Source organism: Pleurodeles waltl, chromosome 11 (genome assembly GCF_031143425.1).
Source record: "Pleurodeles waltl isolate 20211129_DDA chromosome 11, aPleWal1.hap1.20221129, whole genome shotgun sequence".
Lineage (NCBI taxonomy): Eukaryota > Metazoa > Chordata > Amphibia > Caudata > Salamandridae > Pleurodeles > Pleurodeles waltl.
The window spans coordinates 1025615394-1025632704 of record NC_090450.1 but is presented as its reverse complement, the minus strand read 5'-3'; the positions used below and the strand labels follow the sequence as shown (position 1 = coordinate 1025632704).

Below are 17311 nucleotides of genomic sequence, written 5' to 3'. Positions count from 1 at the left end.
ACAGTCAGCGAGGGCGCCACAGCGCAGTGGGTGGTAAATGTCGCCCACTGGGCACCTTGGGGGACAGATCCAGAATTAGACACATAATGATAGTACAGACTGGCAGAAAGCCCAATTCTTCATGTTGGTCAAGAAATAATGCCCAGAAGGCCACGTTTCTTGGTTAAGCTCAATGTGAATAGGTTTGACAGGTCCATTCTGCTTCTTGGCACTAGGCCTCTGAATGGGGGGTGAGGGGTCATTCCTGAAAAAGAAAGCACCAGTGCAGCAGCGTCAAAAGGTCCTTGAAGGAAAGTGCCACAGAGCGAGCAACTAAAGACAGAACGGCAAACACAACTGCATCGGCTTCAGAGAAGGGGCTTTGGAACTAGCGCCGTCATTTAAAACCTGTTCTGAAAGGTGAAGGCAGAAGCAGAAGAAGGAGGGACACAGGTGGGAGCTTCACAATGAAGGTTAAACATTTAGAGCAACACAGAGCTGAGGAAGCAGTGAAACAATGTGTGCTCAAGTGAAGAAGGAGAAAACACTACCACGTGCGAGCTGCTGGTCAAAGGGCCGTGAAGTGCGCGTCTGACTCAAAGTGTAACTCTTACTGAGCCTGGGGGACAAAATCCATGTAAAGAAGAGACCTAGGCAGCACGGAGGACTGAGGCAAGAGAAATCACAGATGTGGCAGGAGGGACCAAGGCAGCAGAGTGGATTCAGGAAGCAGAAAAAACAAAGATGGGAAAATGGACCGGAGCTGCAAAAAAGACCAACACTGCAGAGAGCAGATCCAGTAAAAGGAAAATGACACAAAACAGAGACACGCAGAAGGTCAAAGATGGAAAATAGAACAGCAAATAACATAACAAGATGTCAAAAGGGTTGAAACAGTTAAAAGAAGAAGAACCTGCAGACATGACCAAGACGGGAAATGTACAGAGGGAACAACAAAACAGCGACAGAACAAGAATGACCTTTTCAAACACCAATCACCTACCACCACTTTCTTTCTTTTATTTTTTTTTCTTATTTTAATTTCTTCAGATGCATCTTCCATTTCACCGCCTCCTAAAAGAAAGGTGACAATAGTGAGCAAATAAGGCAAGTATTCTGAGACTGTAAAACCAGCACGGACCAACCTCGCCCAGAGAATCCTGTCGCAATAACTCATCTTGCAAATCGCTCTCCTCTCTGACGAGCCCAACAGCAGGTGAAGGCCCTTTCTGATACCAAATGCCCGAGGCCCACATCCCCCAGGTAGCTGATAATGTTCACAACTGGAAACAGTGTTTGTGATGATCTGAAGTCAGGTGCTCACCCTACCTTGGTCCTCCTGCCTGCAAGTGCTACCCGCCTCCGAATACGTTTTCTTTAGTAGGACTGACCCAAAGACTAGCAGTTTAAGAAGTCACAAATGCTGGATGCAGTTCTCAGAACATAGGGATGGATACAAGGAAGGGCTACCAAGTAGAGACCACTCGGGACCTGAGCCCAGATCTTCAGCAGTCCTACTGGGGGCAAAGGGAGGGAAGATGCTCCTGGTCAAGGGAGCGGTACGGAAAGGCTGGGATGGATAAAACTGGGGAGGAGGCAATATGGAGAGTTAGTACTGCCCCCACCCGGCAGCAAGAGTGATGAACCGGGAAACCTTTCACTGCAGAGCGCTTGAGGTGCCGCCTGCAAACCAAGGCCCAGGAAACTCAGTAACAGAAGAACTCCCCACACCGCACACTTCCAGGAGGAAGGAGAGGTGAGTGATCAACTGCAGCACTGAACTGACGCTGTGAGCAAAATGGCAGAAGCACTGCGCGGCGGCTGTGACGCACCAGCTGCACCAGTGAGGCACAGATGTGAGCCCAGCAGCTGCACCACTGCACTGAGGCTGAGAGCAAAGCAGGTGAAGCACTGCACTGAGGCTGTGACGCACCAGCTGCACCAGTGAGGCACAGATGTGAGCCCAGCAGCTGCACCACTGCACTGAGGCTGTGACGCACCAGCTGCACCAGTGAGGCACAGATGTGAGCCCAGCAGCTGCACCACTGCACTGAGGCTGTGACGCACCAGCTGCAGCACTGCAGCAAAGCAGTGAACCCTCCGCACAGCCCTTCAGCGAGGCAGTGAAACCACTGATTAAAACTGCACTGAGGCAAATACTAAACTTGTTGCCTGCCTGGTGCAAGGCAGACAATGCGAACATGCTGCCAAACTGAGGTGGGACTTCCACCACCTCCAGCCTGCAAGACACATGGAACATCACTGAGCACAGAGGAGATAATATGCATGGATAGGAGAATGAAGGGCACAGGGAGAGTCATAATGTCAATCAGGAAAGAAACAGAAGCCATGGAAAGACCATGACAGCCGCATGGGGGATACTGCAGCTGTACTAACTCACAGAATACTTTTTGGAAAGGCTGACTTGCAACTACAAATGCACTAACTGTGGTCCAGGGTCTAGAAGGAAATGCTCGGGGAGGGCTGGGGGTGAGAGAGAAGTCTCTTCGGATATCACCATCTGAGTAGTCCTCTCCGCCTCAGAGAAATGTATACTGCCTACAATAAAACTTGAGACCCCAGTCAGCCCCACTCACCTTCAGGGTGGTTCGTAGGGTTGTACGGAAAGGCCTTCCTCAGTCTTCTACACAGCGAGTGTACTTCTGCTTGCCCCGTGAGAAATAAGAGCACGCCACCTGAAAGAAGAAAGCACCTCTGTCATAATAACAGTGTGTTGAGGCTCCTTCCAAGTCACCACTGCTACGGCTGAGCACGTTCTATGAAAACTAGTATAGTAAACACAGAAAGCCGAAAAAACAACTCATCCTGGTACCTTATTAACCCACAGTTTTATGAATCTTCACTAAACTTTCCAAAGAAAAAAAAATAATCCACCTTAGCTCCTTCCTACAAATTTTTGGGGTGATCCAAGAAGTGGGAGCTGAGAAAGGGTCCCCAAACCAAAATTCCCATGCATTTCCCGTATATTTTTAAACACAATAATGCAAAAACTGCAGAACTAAATTATACCAAATTTGTCCAGAAGCCAGGTCTTATTCCAGGAAGTGTGCTTTTCATGATATGGAGTAAATCCATTCAGTAGTTTTTGAGGAATTGAGGATCAAAGATATTTCTATTTCAGGACAGTTGGGTTCGAAAAACACTTGAAAGAGTCCCATGAGGGAAATTAAAAAAATAGAGTATTCTGATTGGCTGAGAGGGCTGTTTTCCATTGGGAAATCTCGGTCAAGCAGGAGCGAGTGCTCTAATTGGCTGATTGCAAAATGCAGAAATATTTTGCAGCTGTCATTACAGGACTCTGGGAACTAAGGGCCTGATTACAACTTTGGAGGAGGGTGTTAATCCGTCCCAAATGTGACGGATATCCTTCCCACCGTATTACGAGTTCCATAGGATATAATGGACCCGTAATACGGCAGGTGGTATATCTGTCACATTTGGGACGGATTAACACCTTCCTCCAAAGTTGTAATCAGGCCCTTAGTCCCTTGTCCTGAAAATGATTTTACAAAATATAATATAAAAGGGGGCGTGAGTGGAGAAGGGATACCCTTCTCCCCTAGTTCCACGGGCCTATATTAAAAAAAAAAAAAGTTTTTTTGCGGGATCCTGTTGTACACTTGCGGGATCGCAGAATTTTTTTAAAAAAAAGGCTGACATTGTTAAAAAAAAATATATATATATGGAAAATGTCACTTACCCAGTGTACACCTGTTTGTGGCATGAGACGCTGCAGATTCACATGCTGTGCACATCCCGCCATCTAGTGTTGGGCTCGGAGTGTTACAAGTTGTTTTTCTTCGAAGAAGTCTTTTTCGAGTCACGAGATCGAGGGACTCCTCCCCTTTCGGCTCCATTGCGCATGGGCGTCGACTCCATCTTAGATTGTTTTCCCCGCAGAGGGTGAGGTAGGAGTTGGGTATATAGTAATAGTGCCCATGCAATGGAGTAAATATATATGTACATAATGTGGTTAAAAATGATATATTTACAAATTTACAAATGTACAAGTCTATTTTTTTTTTTCTCAACTTAAAACGGCTACAGGCTCCCGGGGAGGTGGGAGGGCGCATGTGAATCTGCAGCGTCTCATGCCACGAACAGATGTACACTGGGTAAGTGACATTTTCCGTTCGGTGGCATGTGTAGCTGCAGATACACATGCTGTGCATAGACTAGTAAGCAGTTATCTCCCCAAAAGCGGTGGTTCAGCCTGTAGGAGTTGAAGTTGTTTGAAATAATGTCTGTAATACTGCTTGTCCTACTGTGGCTTGTTGTGTTGTTAACACATCCACGCAGTAATGCTTGGTAAATGTATGAGGCGTAGAGCATGTGGCTGCTTTACATATTTCAGTCATTGGTATGTTTCCCAGAAAGGCCATGGTAGCACCTTTCTTTCTAGTGGACTGTGCCTTTGGTGTAATAGGCAGTTCTCTTTTTGCTTTTATATAACAGGTTTGAATACATTTAACTATCCATCTGGCAATGCCTTGTTTGGATATTGGATTCCCTGTATGAGGCTTTTGGAAAGCAACAAACAATTGTTTTGCGAATTTGTTTTGTTCTATCAATGTAGTACATTAGTGCCCTTTTGATGTCTAATGTATGTAATGCTCTCTCGGCTACAGAATCTGGTTCTGGAAAGAACACTGGGAGTTCCACTGTTTGATTTAAGTGGAACGGTGATATAACTTTAGGTAAGAATTTTGGATTTGTGCGTAGAACTAGTTTATGTTTGTGTATTTGGATAAAGGGTTCTTGTATGGCAAAGGCTTGTATTTCACTTACTCTTCTGAGAGATGTGATAACATGGAAAGTAGCCTTTCTAATAGCTAAGTACTGCATCTCACATGAGTGCATGGGTTCAAATGGTGGACCGATGAGTCGTGTTAATATGATGTTGAGGTTCCACGAAGGAACTGGTGGTGTTCTTGGTGGGATAATCCTTTTCAGACTCTCCATGAATGCTTTTATGACTGGGATTCTGAATAATGAAGTTGAGTGCGTAATTTGCAGATAAGCTGAAATTGCAGTCAGATGTATTTTAATGGATGAAAAAGCTAACTTAGACTTTTGTAAGTGTAGTAGGTAGCTTATGATGTTTCTAGCAGATGCGTGTAATGGTTGAATTTGATTATTATGGCAGTAATAAACAAATCTTTTCCACTTATTTGCGTAGCAATGTCTTGTGGTTGGTCTCCTAGCTTGTTTTATGACCTCCATGCATTCTTGTGTAAGGTCTAGGTGTCCGAATTCTAAGATTTCAGAAGCCAAATTGCTAGATTGAGCGATGCTGGATTCGGGTGTCTGATCTGTTGTTTGTGTTGAGTTAACAGATCTGGTCTGTTTGGCAGTTTGATATGTGGCACTACTGAGAAGTCTAGTAGTGTTGTGTACCAAGGTTGTCGTGCCCAAGTTGGTGCTATCAGTATGAGTTTGAGGTTGTTTTGACTCAATTTGTTTACTAGATAAGGAAGGAGTGGGAGAGGGGGGAAAAGCGTACGCAAATATCCCTGACCAACTCATCCATAACGCATTGCCTTGAGAGTGAGCCTGTGGGTACCTGGATGCGACGTTTTGGCATTTTGCGTTTTCTTTTGTTGCAAATAGGTCTATTTGTGGTGTTCCCCATTTTTGGAAGTAAGTCTTTAGTATTTGGGGATGAATTTCCCATTCGTGGATCTGTTGGTGATCCCGAGAGAGATTGTCGGCTAACTGATTTTGAATTCCTGGTATGAACTGCGCTATTAGGCAAGTGTGGTTGTGAATCGCCCAATGCCATATCTTTTGAGCTAAGAGACACAATTGTGTCGAGTGTGTCCCTCCCTGTTTGTTCAGATAATACATCGTTGTCATGTTGTCTGTTTTGACAAGAATGTGTTTGTGGGTTTTTATAGGTTGAAATGCTTTCAGCGCTAGAAATACTGCTAGTAGTTCTAAGTGATTTATATGAAGCTGTCTCTGCTGAGTGTCCCATTGTCCTTTGATGCTATGTTGGTTGAGCTGTGCTCCCCACCCTACCATGGAAGCATCCGTTGTGATTACGTATTGAGGCACTGGGTCCTGGAATGGCCGCCCTTTGTTTAAATTTATAGTATTCCACCATTGAAGCGGGTTGTATGTTTGGCGGTCTATCAACACTAGATCTTAAAGTTGACCCTGTGCTTGTGACCATTGTGATGCTACGCACTGTTGTAAGTGCCGCATGTGTAATCTTGCGTTTGGGACAATGGCTATGCATGAGGACATCATGCCTAGTAGTTTCATTACTAATTTTACCTGGAACCTTTGGTTTGGGTGCATGGCCTGTATTATGCTTTGGAATGCCTGTACCCTTTGTGGACTTGGAGTGGCAATCCCTTTTTTTGTGTTGATTGTTGCTCCTAAGTACTGTTGTATTTGACACAGCTGTAGGTGTGATTTGTTGTAGTTGAGTGAGAACCCTAGCTTGTGAAGGGTTTCTATTACATACTTTGTGTGTTGTGAACACCGTTCTTGCGTATTGGTTTTGAATAACCAATCTTCTAGGTACGGGAACACATGTATTTGCTGCCTTCTGATATGGGCTGCCACTACGGCAAGGCATTTTGTAAAAACTCGGCGCTGATGTTATTTCGAATGGCAACACTTTGAACTGGTAATGTACTCCTTGGAATACAAACCTTAAGTACTTTCTGTGTGAAGGATGTATCGGTATATGGAAATATGCATCCTTGAGGTCTAGTGTTGTCATGTAGTCTTGTTGTTTGAGCAATAGGATCACGTCTTGCAGTGTCACCATGTGAAAGTGATCTGATTTGATATAAATGTTTAATGTTCTGAGATCTAGTATGGGTCTTAGAGTTTTGTCTTTTTTGGGTATGAGAAAGTACAGGGAGTAAACCTCTGTTCCTTTCTGATGAACTGGTACTAGTTCTATTGCATCTTTTAGCAACAACGCTTGGACCTCTAGTTGTAATAGATCCATGTGTTGTTTGGACATGTTGTGTGTTTTCGGAGGGGCATTTGGAGGCAATTGTAGGAATTCTATGCAATAACCATGTTGGATAATGGCTAGGACCCACGTGTCTGTTGTTATTTCTTCCCAATTTCTGTAAAAATTGGTTAGTCTCCCCCCCACTAGTGTTATGTGTTGGGGATTTGTGATGCTGAAGTCACTGTTTATTTTGCGGTGTTTTGGGACTTTGGAACATCCCTCTAGTTTTAGGGAACTGTCCCCCTCTGTATTGTCCCCGAAAACTTCCCCTGTGATATTGACTCTGGTATGTGGGTCTTGTTTGTGAGGTTGAGGGTTCTGTGCTCTGTCCTCGAAACCCCCCTCTAAACTGTGTTTTACGAAATGTGCCTCTGCTCTGTGGGGAGTAGAGTGCGCCCATGGCTTTGGCCGTATCTGTGTCTTTTTTAAGTTTCTCGATAGCAGTGTCCACCTCCGGGCCAAACAACTGCTGTCCGTTAAAAGGCATATTCAGCACCGCTTGTTGAATTTCTGGCTTGAATCCTGAGGTGCGTAGCCATGCGTGTCTCCGTATGGTGACTGCTGTATTTACAGTCCTAGCAGCTGTGTCTGCCGCATCCATTGCCGACCGTATCTGATTGATAGAGATACTTTGGCCTTCTTCCACCACTTGTTGTGCCCTGTAAGGAAATGCCTCCTTGGCATGGTTGCCCCCTGACTTTTTGCCTTTGCTGATGCTATGTTTACAATTGAAAGTGTGCTGAGGCCTGCTAACCAGGCCCCAGCACCAGTGTTCTTTCCCTAACCTGTACTTTTGTATCCACAATTGGCAGACCCTGGCATCCAGATAAGTCCCTTGTAACTGGTACTTCTAGTACCAAGGGCCCTGATGCCAAGGAAGGTCTCTAAGGGCTGCAGCATGTCTTATGCCACCCTGGAGACCTCTCACTCAGCACAGACACACTGCTTGCCAGCTTGTGTGTGCTAGTGAGGACAAAACGAGTAAGTCGACATGGCACTCCCCTCAGGGTGCCATGCCAGCCTCTCACTGCCTATGCAGTATAGGTAAGACACCCCTCTAGCAGGCCTTACAGCCCTAAGGCAGGGTGCACTATACCATGGGTGAGGGTACCAGTGCATGAGCATGGTACCCCTACAGTGTCTAAACAAAACCTTAGACATTGTAAGTGCAGGGTAGCCATAAGAGTATATGGTCTGAGAGTTTGTCAAACACGAACTCCACAGCACCATAATGGCTACACTGAAAACTGGGAAGTTTGGTATCAAACTTCTCAGCACAATAAATGCACACTGATGCCAGTGTACATTTTATTGCAAAATACACCCCAGAGGGCACCTTAGAGGTGCCCCCTGAAACTTAACCGACTATCTGTGTAGGCTGACTAGTTCCAGCAGCCTGCCACACTAGAGACATGTTGCTGGCCCCATGGGGAGAGTGCCTTTGTCACTCTGAGGCCAGTAACAAAGCCTGCACTGGGTGGAGATGCTAACACCTCCCCCAGGCAGGAGCTGTAACACCTGGCGGTGAGCCTCAAAGGCTCACCCCTTTGTCACAGCACCGCAGGACACTCCAGCTAGTGGAGTTGCCCGCCCCCTCCGGCCCGGCCCCCACTTTTGGCGGCAAGGCCGGAGAAAATAATGAGAATAACAAGGAGGAGTCACTGGCCAGTCAGGACAGCCCCTAAGGTGTCCTGAGCTGAGGTGACTAACTTTTAGAAATCCTCCATCTTGCAGATGGAGGATTCCCCCAATAGGGTTAGGATTGTGACCCCCTCCCCTTGGGAGGAGGCACAAAGAGGGTGTACCCACCCTCAGGGCTAGTAGCCATTGGCTACTAACCCCCCAGACCTAAACACGCCCTTAAATTTAGTATTTAAGGGCTACCCTGAACCCTAGAAAATTAGATTCCTGCAACTACAAGAAGAAGGACTGCCTAGCTGAAAACCCCTGCAGCGGAAGACCAGAAGACGACAACTGCCTTGGCTCCAGAAACTCACCGGCCTGTCTCCTGCCTTCCAAAGATCCTGCTCCAGCGACGCCTTCCAAAGGGACCAGCGACCTCGACATCCTCTGAGGACTGCCCCTGCTTCGAAAAGACAAGAAACTCCCGAGGACAGCGGACCTGCTCCAAGAAAGGCTGCAACTTTGTTTCCAGCAGCCTTGAAAGAACCCTGCAAGCTCCCCGCAAGAAGCGTGAGACTTGCACCACTGCACCCGGCGACCCCGACTCGGCTGGTGGAGATCCAACACCTCAGGAGGGACCCCAGGACTACTCTGATACTGTGAGTACCAAAACCTGTCCCCCCTGAGCCCCCACAGCGCCGCCTGCAGAGGGAATCCCGAGGCTTCCCCTGACCGCGACTCTTTGAATCCTAAGTCCCGACGCCTGGGAGAGACCCTGCACCCGCAGCCCCCAGGACCTGAAGGACCGGACTTTCACTGGAGAAGTGACCCCCAGGAGTCCTTCTCCCTTGCCCAAGTGGAGGTTTCCCCGAGGAACCCCCCCCCTTGCCTGCCTGCAGCGCTGAAGAGATCCCGAGATCTCTCATAGACTAACATTGCGAACCCGACGCCTGTTTCTACACTGCACCCGGCCGCCCCCGCGCCGCTGAGGGTGAAATTTCTGTGTGGGCTTGTGTCCCCCCCGGTGCCCTACAAAACCCCCCTGGTCTGCCCTCCGAAGACGCGGGTACTTACCTGCAAGCAGACCGGAACCGGGGCACCCCCTTCTCTCCATTCTAGCCTATGTGTTTTGGGCACCACTTCGAACTCTGCACCTGACCGGCCCTGAGCTGCTGGTGTGGTGACTTTGGGGTTGCTCTGAACCCCCAACGGTGGGCTACCTTGGACCAAGAACTGAACCCTGTAAGTGTCTTACTTACCTGGTAAAACTAACAAAAACTTACCTCCCCTAGGAACTGTGAAAATTGCACTAAGTGTCCACTTTTAAAACAGCTATTTGTCAATAACTTGAAAAGTATACATGCAATTTTTATGATTTGAAGCTCCTAAAGTACTTACCTGCAATACCTTTCGAATGAGATATTACATGTAGAATTTGAACCTGTGGTTCCTAAAATAAACTAAGAAAAGATATTTTTCTATACAAAACCTATTGGCTGGATTTGTCTCTGAGTGTGTGTACCTCATTTATTGTCTATGTGTATGTACAACAAATGCTTAACACTACTCCTTGGATAAGCCTACTGCTCGACCACACTACCACAAAATAGAGCATTAGTATTATCTATTTTTACCACTATCTTACCTCTAAGGGGAACCCTTGGACTCTGTGCATGCTATTCCTTACTTTGAAATAGCACATACAGAGCCAACTTCCTACATTGGTGGATCAGCGGTGGGGTACAAGACTTTGCATTTGCTGGACTACTCAGCCAATACCTGATCACACGACAAATTCCAAAATTGTCATTAGAAATTGATTTTTGCAATTTGAAAAGTTTTCTAAATTCTTAAAAGACCTGCTAGGGCCTTGTGTTAGATCCTGTTTAGCATTTCTTTTAGAGTTTAAAAGTTTGTAAAAGTTTGAATTAGATTCTAGAACCAGTTGTAGATTCTTAAAAAGTATTCCAACTTTTAGAAGCAAAATGTCTAGCACAGATGTGACTGTGGTGGAACTCGACACCACACCTTACCTCCATCTTAAGATGAGGGAGCTAAGGTCACTCTGTAAAATAAAGAAAATAACAATGGGCCCCAAACCTACCAAAATACAGCTCCAGGAGCTTTTGGCAGAGTTTGAAAAGGCCAACCCCTCTGAGGGTGGCAACTCAGAGGAAGAAGATAGTGACTTGGAGGAAAATTCCCCCCTACCAGTCCTATCTAGGGAGAACAGGGTCCCTCAAACCCTGACTCCAAAAATAATAGTCAGAGATGCTGGTTCCCTCACAGGAGAGACCAACACCTCTGAAATCACTGAGGATAACCCCAGTGAAGAGGACATCCAGTTAGCCAGGATGGCCAAAAGATTGGCTTTGGAAAGACAGATCCTAGCCATAGAGAGGGAAAGACAAGAGATGGGCCTAGGACCCATCAATGGTGGCAGCAACATAAATAGGGTCAGAGATTCTCCTGACATGTTGAAAATCCCTAAAGGGATTGTAACTAAATATGAAGATGGTGATGACATCACCAAATGGTTCACAGCTTTTGAGAGGGCTTGTGTAACCAGAAAAGTGAACAGATCTCACTGGGGTGCTCTCCTTTGGGAAATGTTCACAGGAAAGTGTAGGGATAGACTCCTCACACTCTCTGGACAAGATGCAGAATCTTATGACCTCATGAAGGGTACCCTGATTGAGGGCTTTGGATTCTCCACTGAGGAGTATAGGATTAGATTCAGGGGGGCTCAAAAATCCTCGAGCCAGACCTGGGTTGACTTTGTAGACTACTCAGTGAAAACACTAGATGGTTGGATTCAAGGCAGTGGTGTAAGTAATTATGATGGGCTGTACAATTTATTTGTGAAAGAACACCTATTAAGTAATTGTTTCAATGATAAACTGCATCAGCATCTGGTAGACCTAGGACCAATTTCTCCCCAAGAATTGGGAAAGAAGGCGGACCATTGGGTCAAGACAAGGGTGTCCAAGACTTCAACAGGGGGTGACCAAAAGAAAGGGGTCACAAAGACTCCCCAGGGGAAGGGTGATGAGACAACCAAAACTAAAAATAGTAAAGAGTCTTCTACAGGCCCCCAAAAACCTGCACAGGAGGGTGGGCCCAGAGCCTCTTCACAAAACAATGGGTACAAGGGTAAAAACTTTGATCCCAAAAAGGCCTGGTGTCATAGCTGTAAACAGCATGGACACCAAACTGGAGACAAGGCCTGTCCCAAGAAAGGTTCCACTCCAAACTCCCATCCAGGTAACACTGGTATGGCTAGTCTCCAAGTGGGATCAACAGTGTGCCCAGAGCAAATCAGGGTCCACACTGAAGCTACTCTAGTTTCTGAGGGTGGGGTGGATTTAGCCACACTAGCTGTCTGGCCGCCTAACATGCAAAAATACAGACAGCAACTCTTAATTAATGGGACTAGAATAGAGGGCCTGAGGGATACAGGTGCCAGTGTCACCATGGTGACAGAGAAACTGGTTTCCCCTGGCCAATACCTGACTGGAAAAACTTACACAGTCACCAACGCTGACAATCAGAGAAAAGTACATCCCATGGCAATGGTTACTTTAGAATGGGGAGGGGTCAATGGCCTGAAACAGGTGGTGGTCTCCTCAAATATCCCAGTGGACTGTCTGCTTGGAAATGACCTGGAGTCCTCAGCATGGGCTGAGGTAGAACTAAAAACCCATGCAGCAATGCTGGGTATCCCTGAACTGGTGTGTGTGAAAACAAGAGCACAATGCAAGGCACAGGGTGAACAAGTAGAGCTGGAGTCTGGAAGAATGGCCCAGCCTACCAAGAGAACAGGAAAGTCAGTGGGGAAACCAACTGCAACACAGCAAAAGAAAGGGAACCTCTCTTCTCAGGAAGAAGTTCTGCCCTCTGAGGGAACTGAGCCTTTGGAGCTTGAACCTTATCAGGTTGAGCTCTTAGGCCCAGGGGGACCCTCAAGGGAGGAGCTGTGTAAGGGACAAGAAACCTGTCCCTCTCTTGAAGGCCTTAGGCAGCAAGCTGCTGAAGAGTCCAAGGGCAAGAAAAATGGAACACATAGTGTAAAGAAATGGCTCCCTGTTGCAGTTACCCCCCACTTTTTGCCTGATACTGATGCTGACTTGACTGAGAAGTGTGCTGGGACCCTGCTAACCAGGCCCCAGCACCAGTGTTCCTTCACCTAAAATGTACCATTGTATCCACAATTGGCACACCCTGGCATTCAGATAAGTCCCTTGTAACTGGTGCTTCTAGTACCAAGGGCCCTGATGCCAGGGAAGGTCTCTAAGGGCTGCAGCATGTCTTATGCCACCCTGGAGACCTCTCACTCAGCACAGACACACTGCTTGCCAGCTGGTGTGTGCTAGTGAGGACAAAACGAGTAAGTCGACATGGCACTCCCCTCAGGGTGCCATGCCAGCCTCTCACTGCCTATGCAGTATAGGTAAGACACCCCTCTAGCAGGCCTTACAGCCCTAAGGCAGGGTGCACTATACCATAGGTGAGGGTACCAGTGCATGAGCACTGTGCCCCTACAGTGTCTAAACAAAACCTTAGACATTGTAAGTGCAGGGTAGCCATAAGAGTATATGGTCTGGGAGTCTGTTTTACACGAACTCCACAGCACCATAATGGCTACACTGAAAACTGGGAAGTTTGGTATCAAACTTCTCAGCACAATAAATGCACACTGATGCCAGTGTACATTTTATTGTAAAATACACCACAGAGGTGCCCCCTGAAACTTAACCGACTGTCTGTGTAGGCTGACTAGTTCCAGCAGCCTGCCACACCAGAGACATGTTGCTGGCCCCATGGGGAGAGTGCCTTTGTCACTCTGAGGCCAGTAACAAAGCCTGCACTGGGTGGAGATGCTAACACCTCCCCCAGGCAGGAGCTGTGACACCTGGCGGTGAGCCTCAAAGGCTCACCCCTTTGTCACAGCCCAGCAGGGCACTCCAGCTTAGTGGAGTTGCCCGCCCCCTCCGGCCACTGCCCCCACTTTTGGCGGCAAGGCTGGAGGGAACAAAGAAAGCAACAAGGAGGAGTCACTGGCCAGTCAGGACAGCCCCTAAGGTGTCCTGAGCTGAAGTGACTCTAACTTTTAGAAATCCTCCATCTTGCAGATGGAGGATTCCCCCAATAGGGTTAGGATTGTGACCCCCTCCCCTTGGGAGGAGGCACAAAGAGGGTGTACCCACCCTCAGGGCTAGTAGCCATTGGCTACTAACCCCCCAGACCTAAACACGCCCTTAAATTTAGTATTTAAGGGCTACCCTGAACCCTAGAAAATTAGATTCCTGCAACTACAAGAAGAAGGACTGCCCAGCTGAAAACCCCTGCAGCGGAAGACCAGAAGACGACAACTGCCTTGGCTCCAGAAACTCACCGGCCTGTCTCCTGCCTTCCAAAGATCCTGCTCCAGCGACGCCTTCCAAAGGGACCAGCGACCTCGACATCCTCTGAGGACTGCCCCTGCTTCGAAAAGACAAGAAACTCCCGAGGACAGCGGACCTGCTCCAAGAAAGGCTGCAACTTTGTTTCCAGCAGCTTTAAAGAACCCTGCAAGCTCCCCGCAAGAAGCGTGAGACTTGCAACACTGCACCCGGCGACCCCGACTCGGCTGGTGGAGACCCGACACCTCAGGAGGGACCCCAGGACTACTCTGATACTGTGAGTACCAAAACCTGTCCCCCCTGAGCCCCCACAGCGCCGCCTGCAGAGGGAATCCCGAGGCTTCCCCTGACCGCGACTCTTTGAATCCAAAGTCCCGACGCCTGGGAGAGACCCTGCACCCGCAGCCCCCAGGACCTGAAGGACCGGACTTTCACTGGAGAAGTGACCCCCAGGAGTCCCTCTCCCTTGCCCAAGTGGAGGTTTCCCCGAGGAATCCCCCCCTTGCCTGCCTGCAGCGCTGAAGAGATCCCGAGATCTCTCATAGACTAACATTGCGAACCCGACGCTTGTTTCGACACTGCACCCGGCCGCCCCCGCGCTGCTGAGGGTGAAATTTCTGTGTGGACTTGTGTCCCCCCCGGTGCCCTACAAAACCCCCCTGGTCTGCCCTCCGAAGACGCGGGTACTTACCTGCAAGCAGACCGGAACCGGGGCACCCCCTTCTCTCCATTCTAGCCTATGTGTTTTGGGCACCACTTTGAACTCTGCACCTGACCGGCCCTGAGCTGCTGGTGTGGTGACTTTGGGGTTGCTCTGAACCCCCAACGGTGGGCTACCTTGGACCAAGAACTAAGCCCTGTAAGTGTCTTACTTACCTGGTTAACCTAACAAGTACTTACCTCCCCTAGGAACTGTGAAAATTGCACTAAGTGTCCACTTTTAAAACAGCTATTTGTGAATAACTTGAAAAGTATACATGCAATTTTGATGATTTGAAGTTCCTAAAGTACTTACCTGCAATACCTTTCGAATGAGCTATTACATGTAGAATTTGAACCTGTGGTTCTTAAAATAAACTAAGAAAAGATATTTTTCTATATAAAAACCTATTGGCTGGATTTGTCTCTGAGTGTGTGTACCTCATTTATTGTCTATGTGTATGTACAACAAATGCTTAACACTACTCCTTGGATAAGCCTACTGCTCGACCACACTACCACAAAATAGAGCATTAGTATTATCTATTTTTACCACTATTTTTACCTCTAAGGGGAACCCTTGGACTCTGTGCATGCTATTCCTTACTTTGAAATAGCACATACAGAGCCAACTTCCTACATTGGTGGATCAGCGGTGGGGTACAAGACTTTGCATTTGCTGGACTACTCAGCCAATACCTGATCACACGACAAATTCCAAAATTGTCAGTAGAAATTCATTTTTGCAATTTGAAAGTTTTCTAAATTCGTAAAAGTCCTGCTAGGGCCTTGTGTGTTAAGTCCCTGTTTAGCATTGTCTTTTAGAGTTTAAAAAGTTTGTTAAAAGTTTGAATTAGATTCTAGAAACAGTTTTAGATTCTTAAAAAAGTATTCCAACTCTTAGCAGAATAATGTCTGATACAGAGATGCAGGTGGTGGAACTCGACACCACACCTTACCTCCATCTTAAGATGAGGGAGCTAAGGTCTCTCTGTAATATAAAGAAAATAACCATTGGCTCCAGACCTACCAAAATTCAGCTCCAGGAGCTGTTGGCAGAGTTTGAAAAAGCCAACCCCTCTGAGGATGACTTCACAGAGGAAGAAATTAGTGACTTGGAGGGCAATTCCCCCCTTCCAGTCCTAAATAGGGAGACCAGGGCCTCTCAAGCCCTGTCTCCAAAAATGATAGTCAGAAATGTTGCTTCCCTCACAGGAGGGTCCAGCATTTCTGAAATCACTGAGGATGCTCTCAGTGAAGATGACCCCCTGTTAGCCAGGATGGTCAAAAGATTGGCTTTGGAAAAGCAGCTCCTAGCCATAGAAAGGGAAAGAAAAGAGATGGGCCTAGGTCCCATCAATGGTGGCAGCAACTTAAATAGGGTCAGAGATTCTCCTGACATCCTAAAAATCCCCAAAGGGATTGTAACAAAATATGAAGATGGTGATGACATCACCAAATGGTTCACAGCTTTTGAGAGGGCTTGTGTAACCAGAAAAGTGAACAGATCTCACTGGGGTGCTCTCCTTTGGGAAATGTTCACTGGAAAGTGTAGGGATAGACTCCTCACACTCTCTGGAAAAGATGCAGAATCTTATGACCTCATGAAGGGTACCCTGATTGAGGGCTTTGGATTCTCCACTGAGGAGTATAGAATTAGGTTCAGGGGGGCTCAAAAATCCTCGAGCCAGACCTGGGTTGATTTTGTAGACTACTCAGTAAAAACACTAGATGGTTGGTTAACTGGAAATGAAGTGTGTGACTATGTTGGGCTTTATAATTTGATTATGAAAGAACACATTTTAAGTAACTGCTTCAATGAAAAGTTGCATCAGTATCTGGTAGACCTAGGTCCAATTTCTCCCCAAGAATTGGGAAAGAAGGCAGACCACTGGGTCAAGACTAGGGTAACCAAAACTTCCACTGGGGGTGACCAAAAGAAAGGGGTTACAAAAACTCCCCAGGAGAAAGTGGGTAACACTAGAAACAAAGAAAAAGAGTCCTCTGTAGGCCCCCAAAAACCAGAACAGGTGGGTGGGCCCCAAGACACAACCCAAAACAAGGGTGGGTACCAGGGTAAGAACTGGGATGCCACTAAGGCATGGTGCCACAACTGTAAACAGTCTGGGCACCACACCAAGGACACTTCTTGTCCCAAAAACAAACCCCAGAACAAAATTCCTGGGGTAACCAGTGTAGCCATGGGAGATGACTCCTCAGATGAGGAGGTCTTCCTAGCCTTCAACTGGAAACAGGGCCCAACAGGTGAGTTGGAGATTCCAGAGGGAAGTAGACACTTCCACCACCTACTGGTGAATGGAATCCCAACCACTGCCCTGAGAGACACTTGTGCCAGTCACACTATTGTGCATGACAGGCTGGTGCTCTCAAACCAGTACATCCCAGGTGAGACTGCCAGGGTAAGAGTTAGCCTAGACAGGGTCACTAAGAGGCCTGTGGCTTTAGTGCCCATAGAAGTGGGTGGCACTCTTAGCTGGAGAAGGGTAGTAGTCAGTACAGACCTCCCCCTTGATTGTCTCCTTGGAAATGACTACCCAGAGGTTAGTCAGAGCTCAAGAGAGGAACTGGTCCAGTGCCAGTCCTCTCCCAA

The 17311-nt window shown here is 47.3% G+C and overlaps 1 protein-coding gene across 1 annotated transcript in view; it reads right to left on the bottom strand.

Annotated features, from left to right (window-relative positions):
- DHX37 (DEAH-box helicase 37) overlaps positions 1 to 17311 on the bottom strand; it is a 520920-nt gene that overhangs the window by 311137 nt on the left and 192472 nt on the right. Inside the window, exons 12-13 of the mRNA XM_069215377.1 lie at positions 2577 to 2675; positions 983 to 1053 (exon numbers count right to left, since the gene is read on the bottom strand). Coding sequence (XP_069071478.1) covers positions 983 to 1053; positions 2577 to 2675 — 170 coding nt within the window. The remainder of the gene's footprint in view (positions 1 to 982; positions 1054 to 2576; positions 2676 to 17311) is intronic.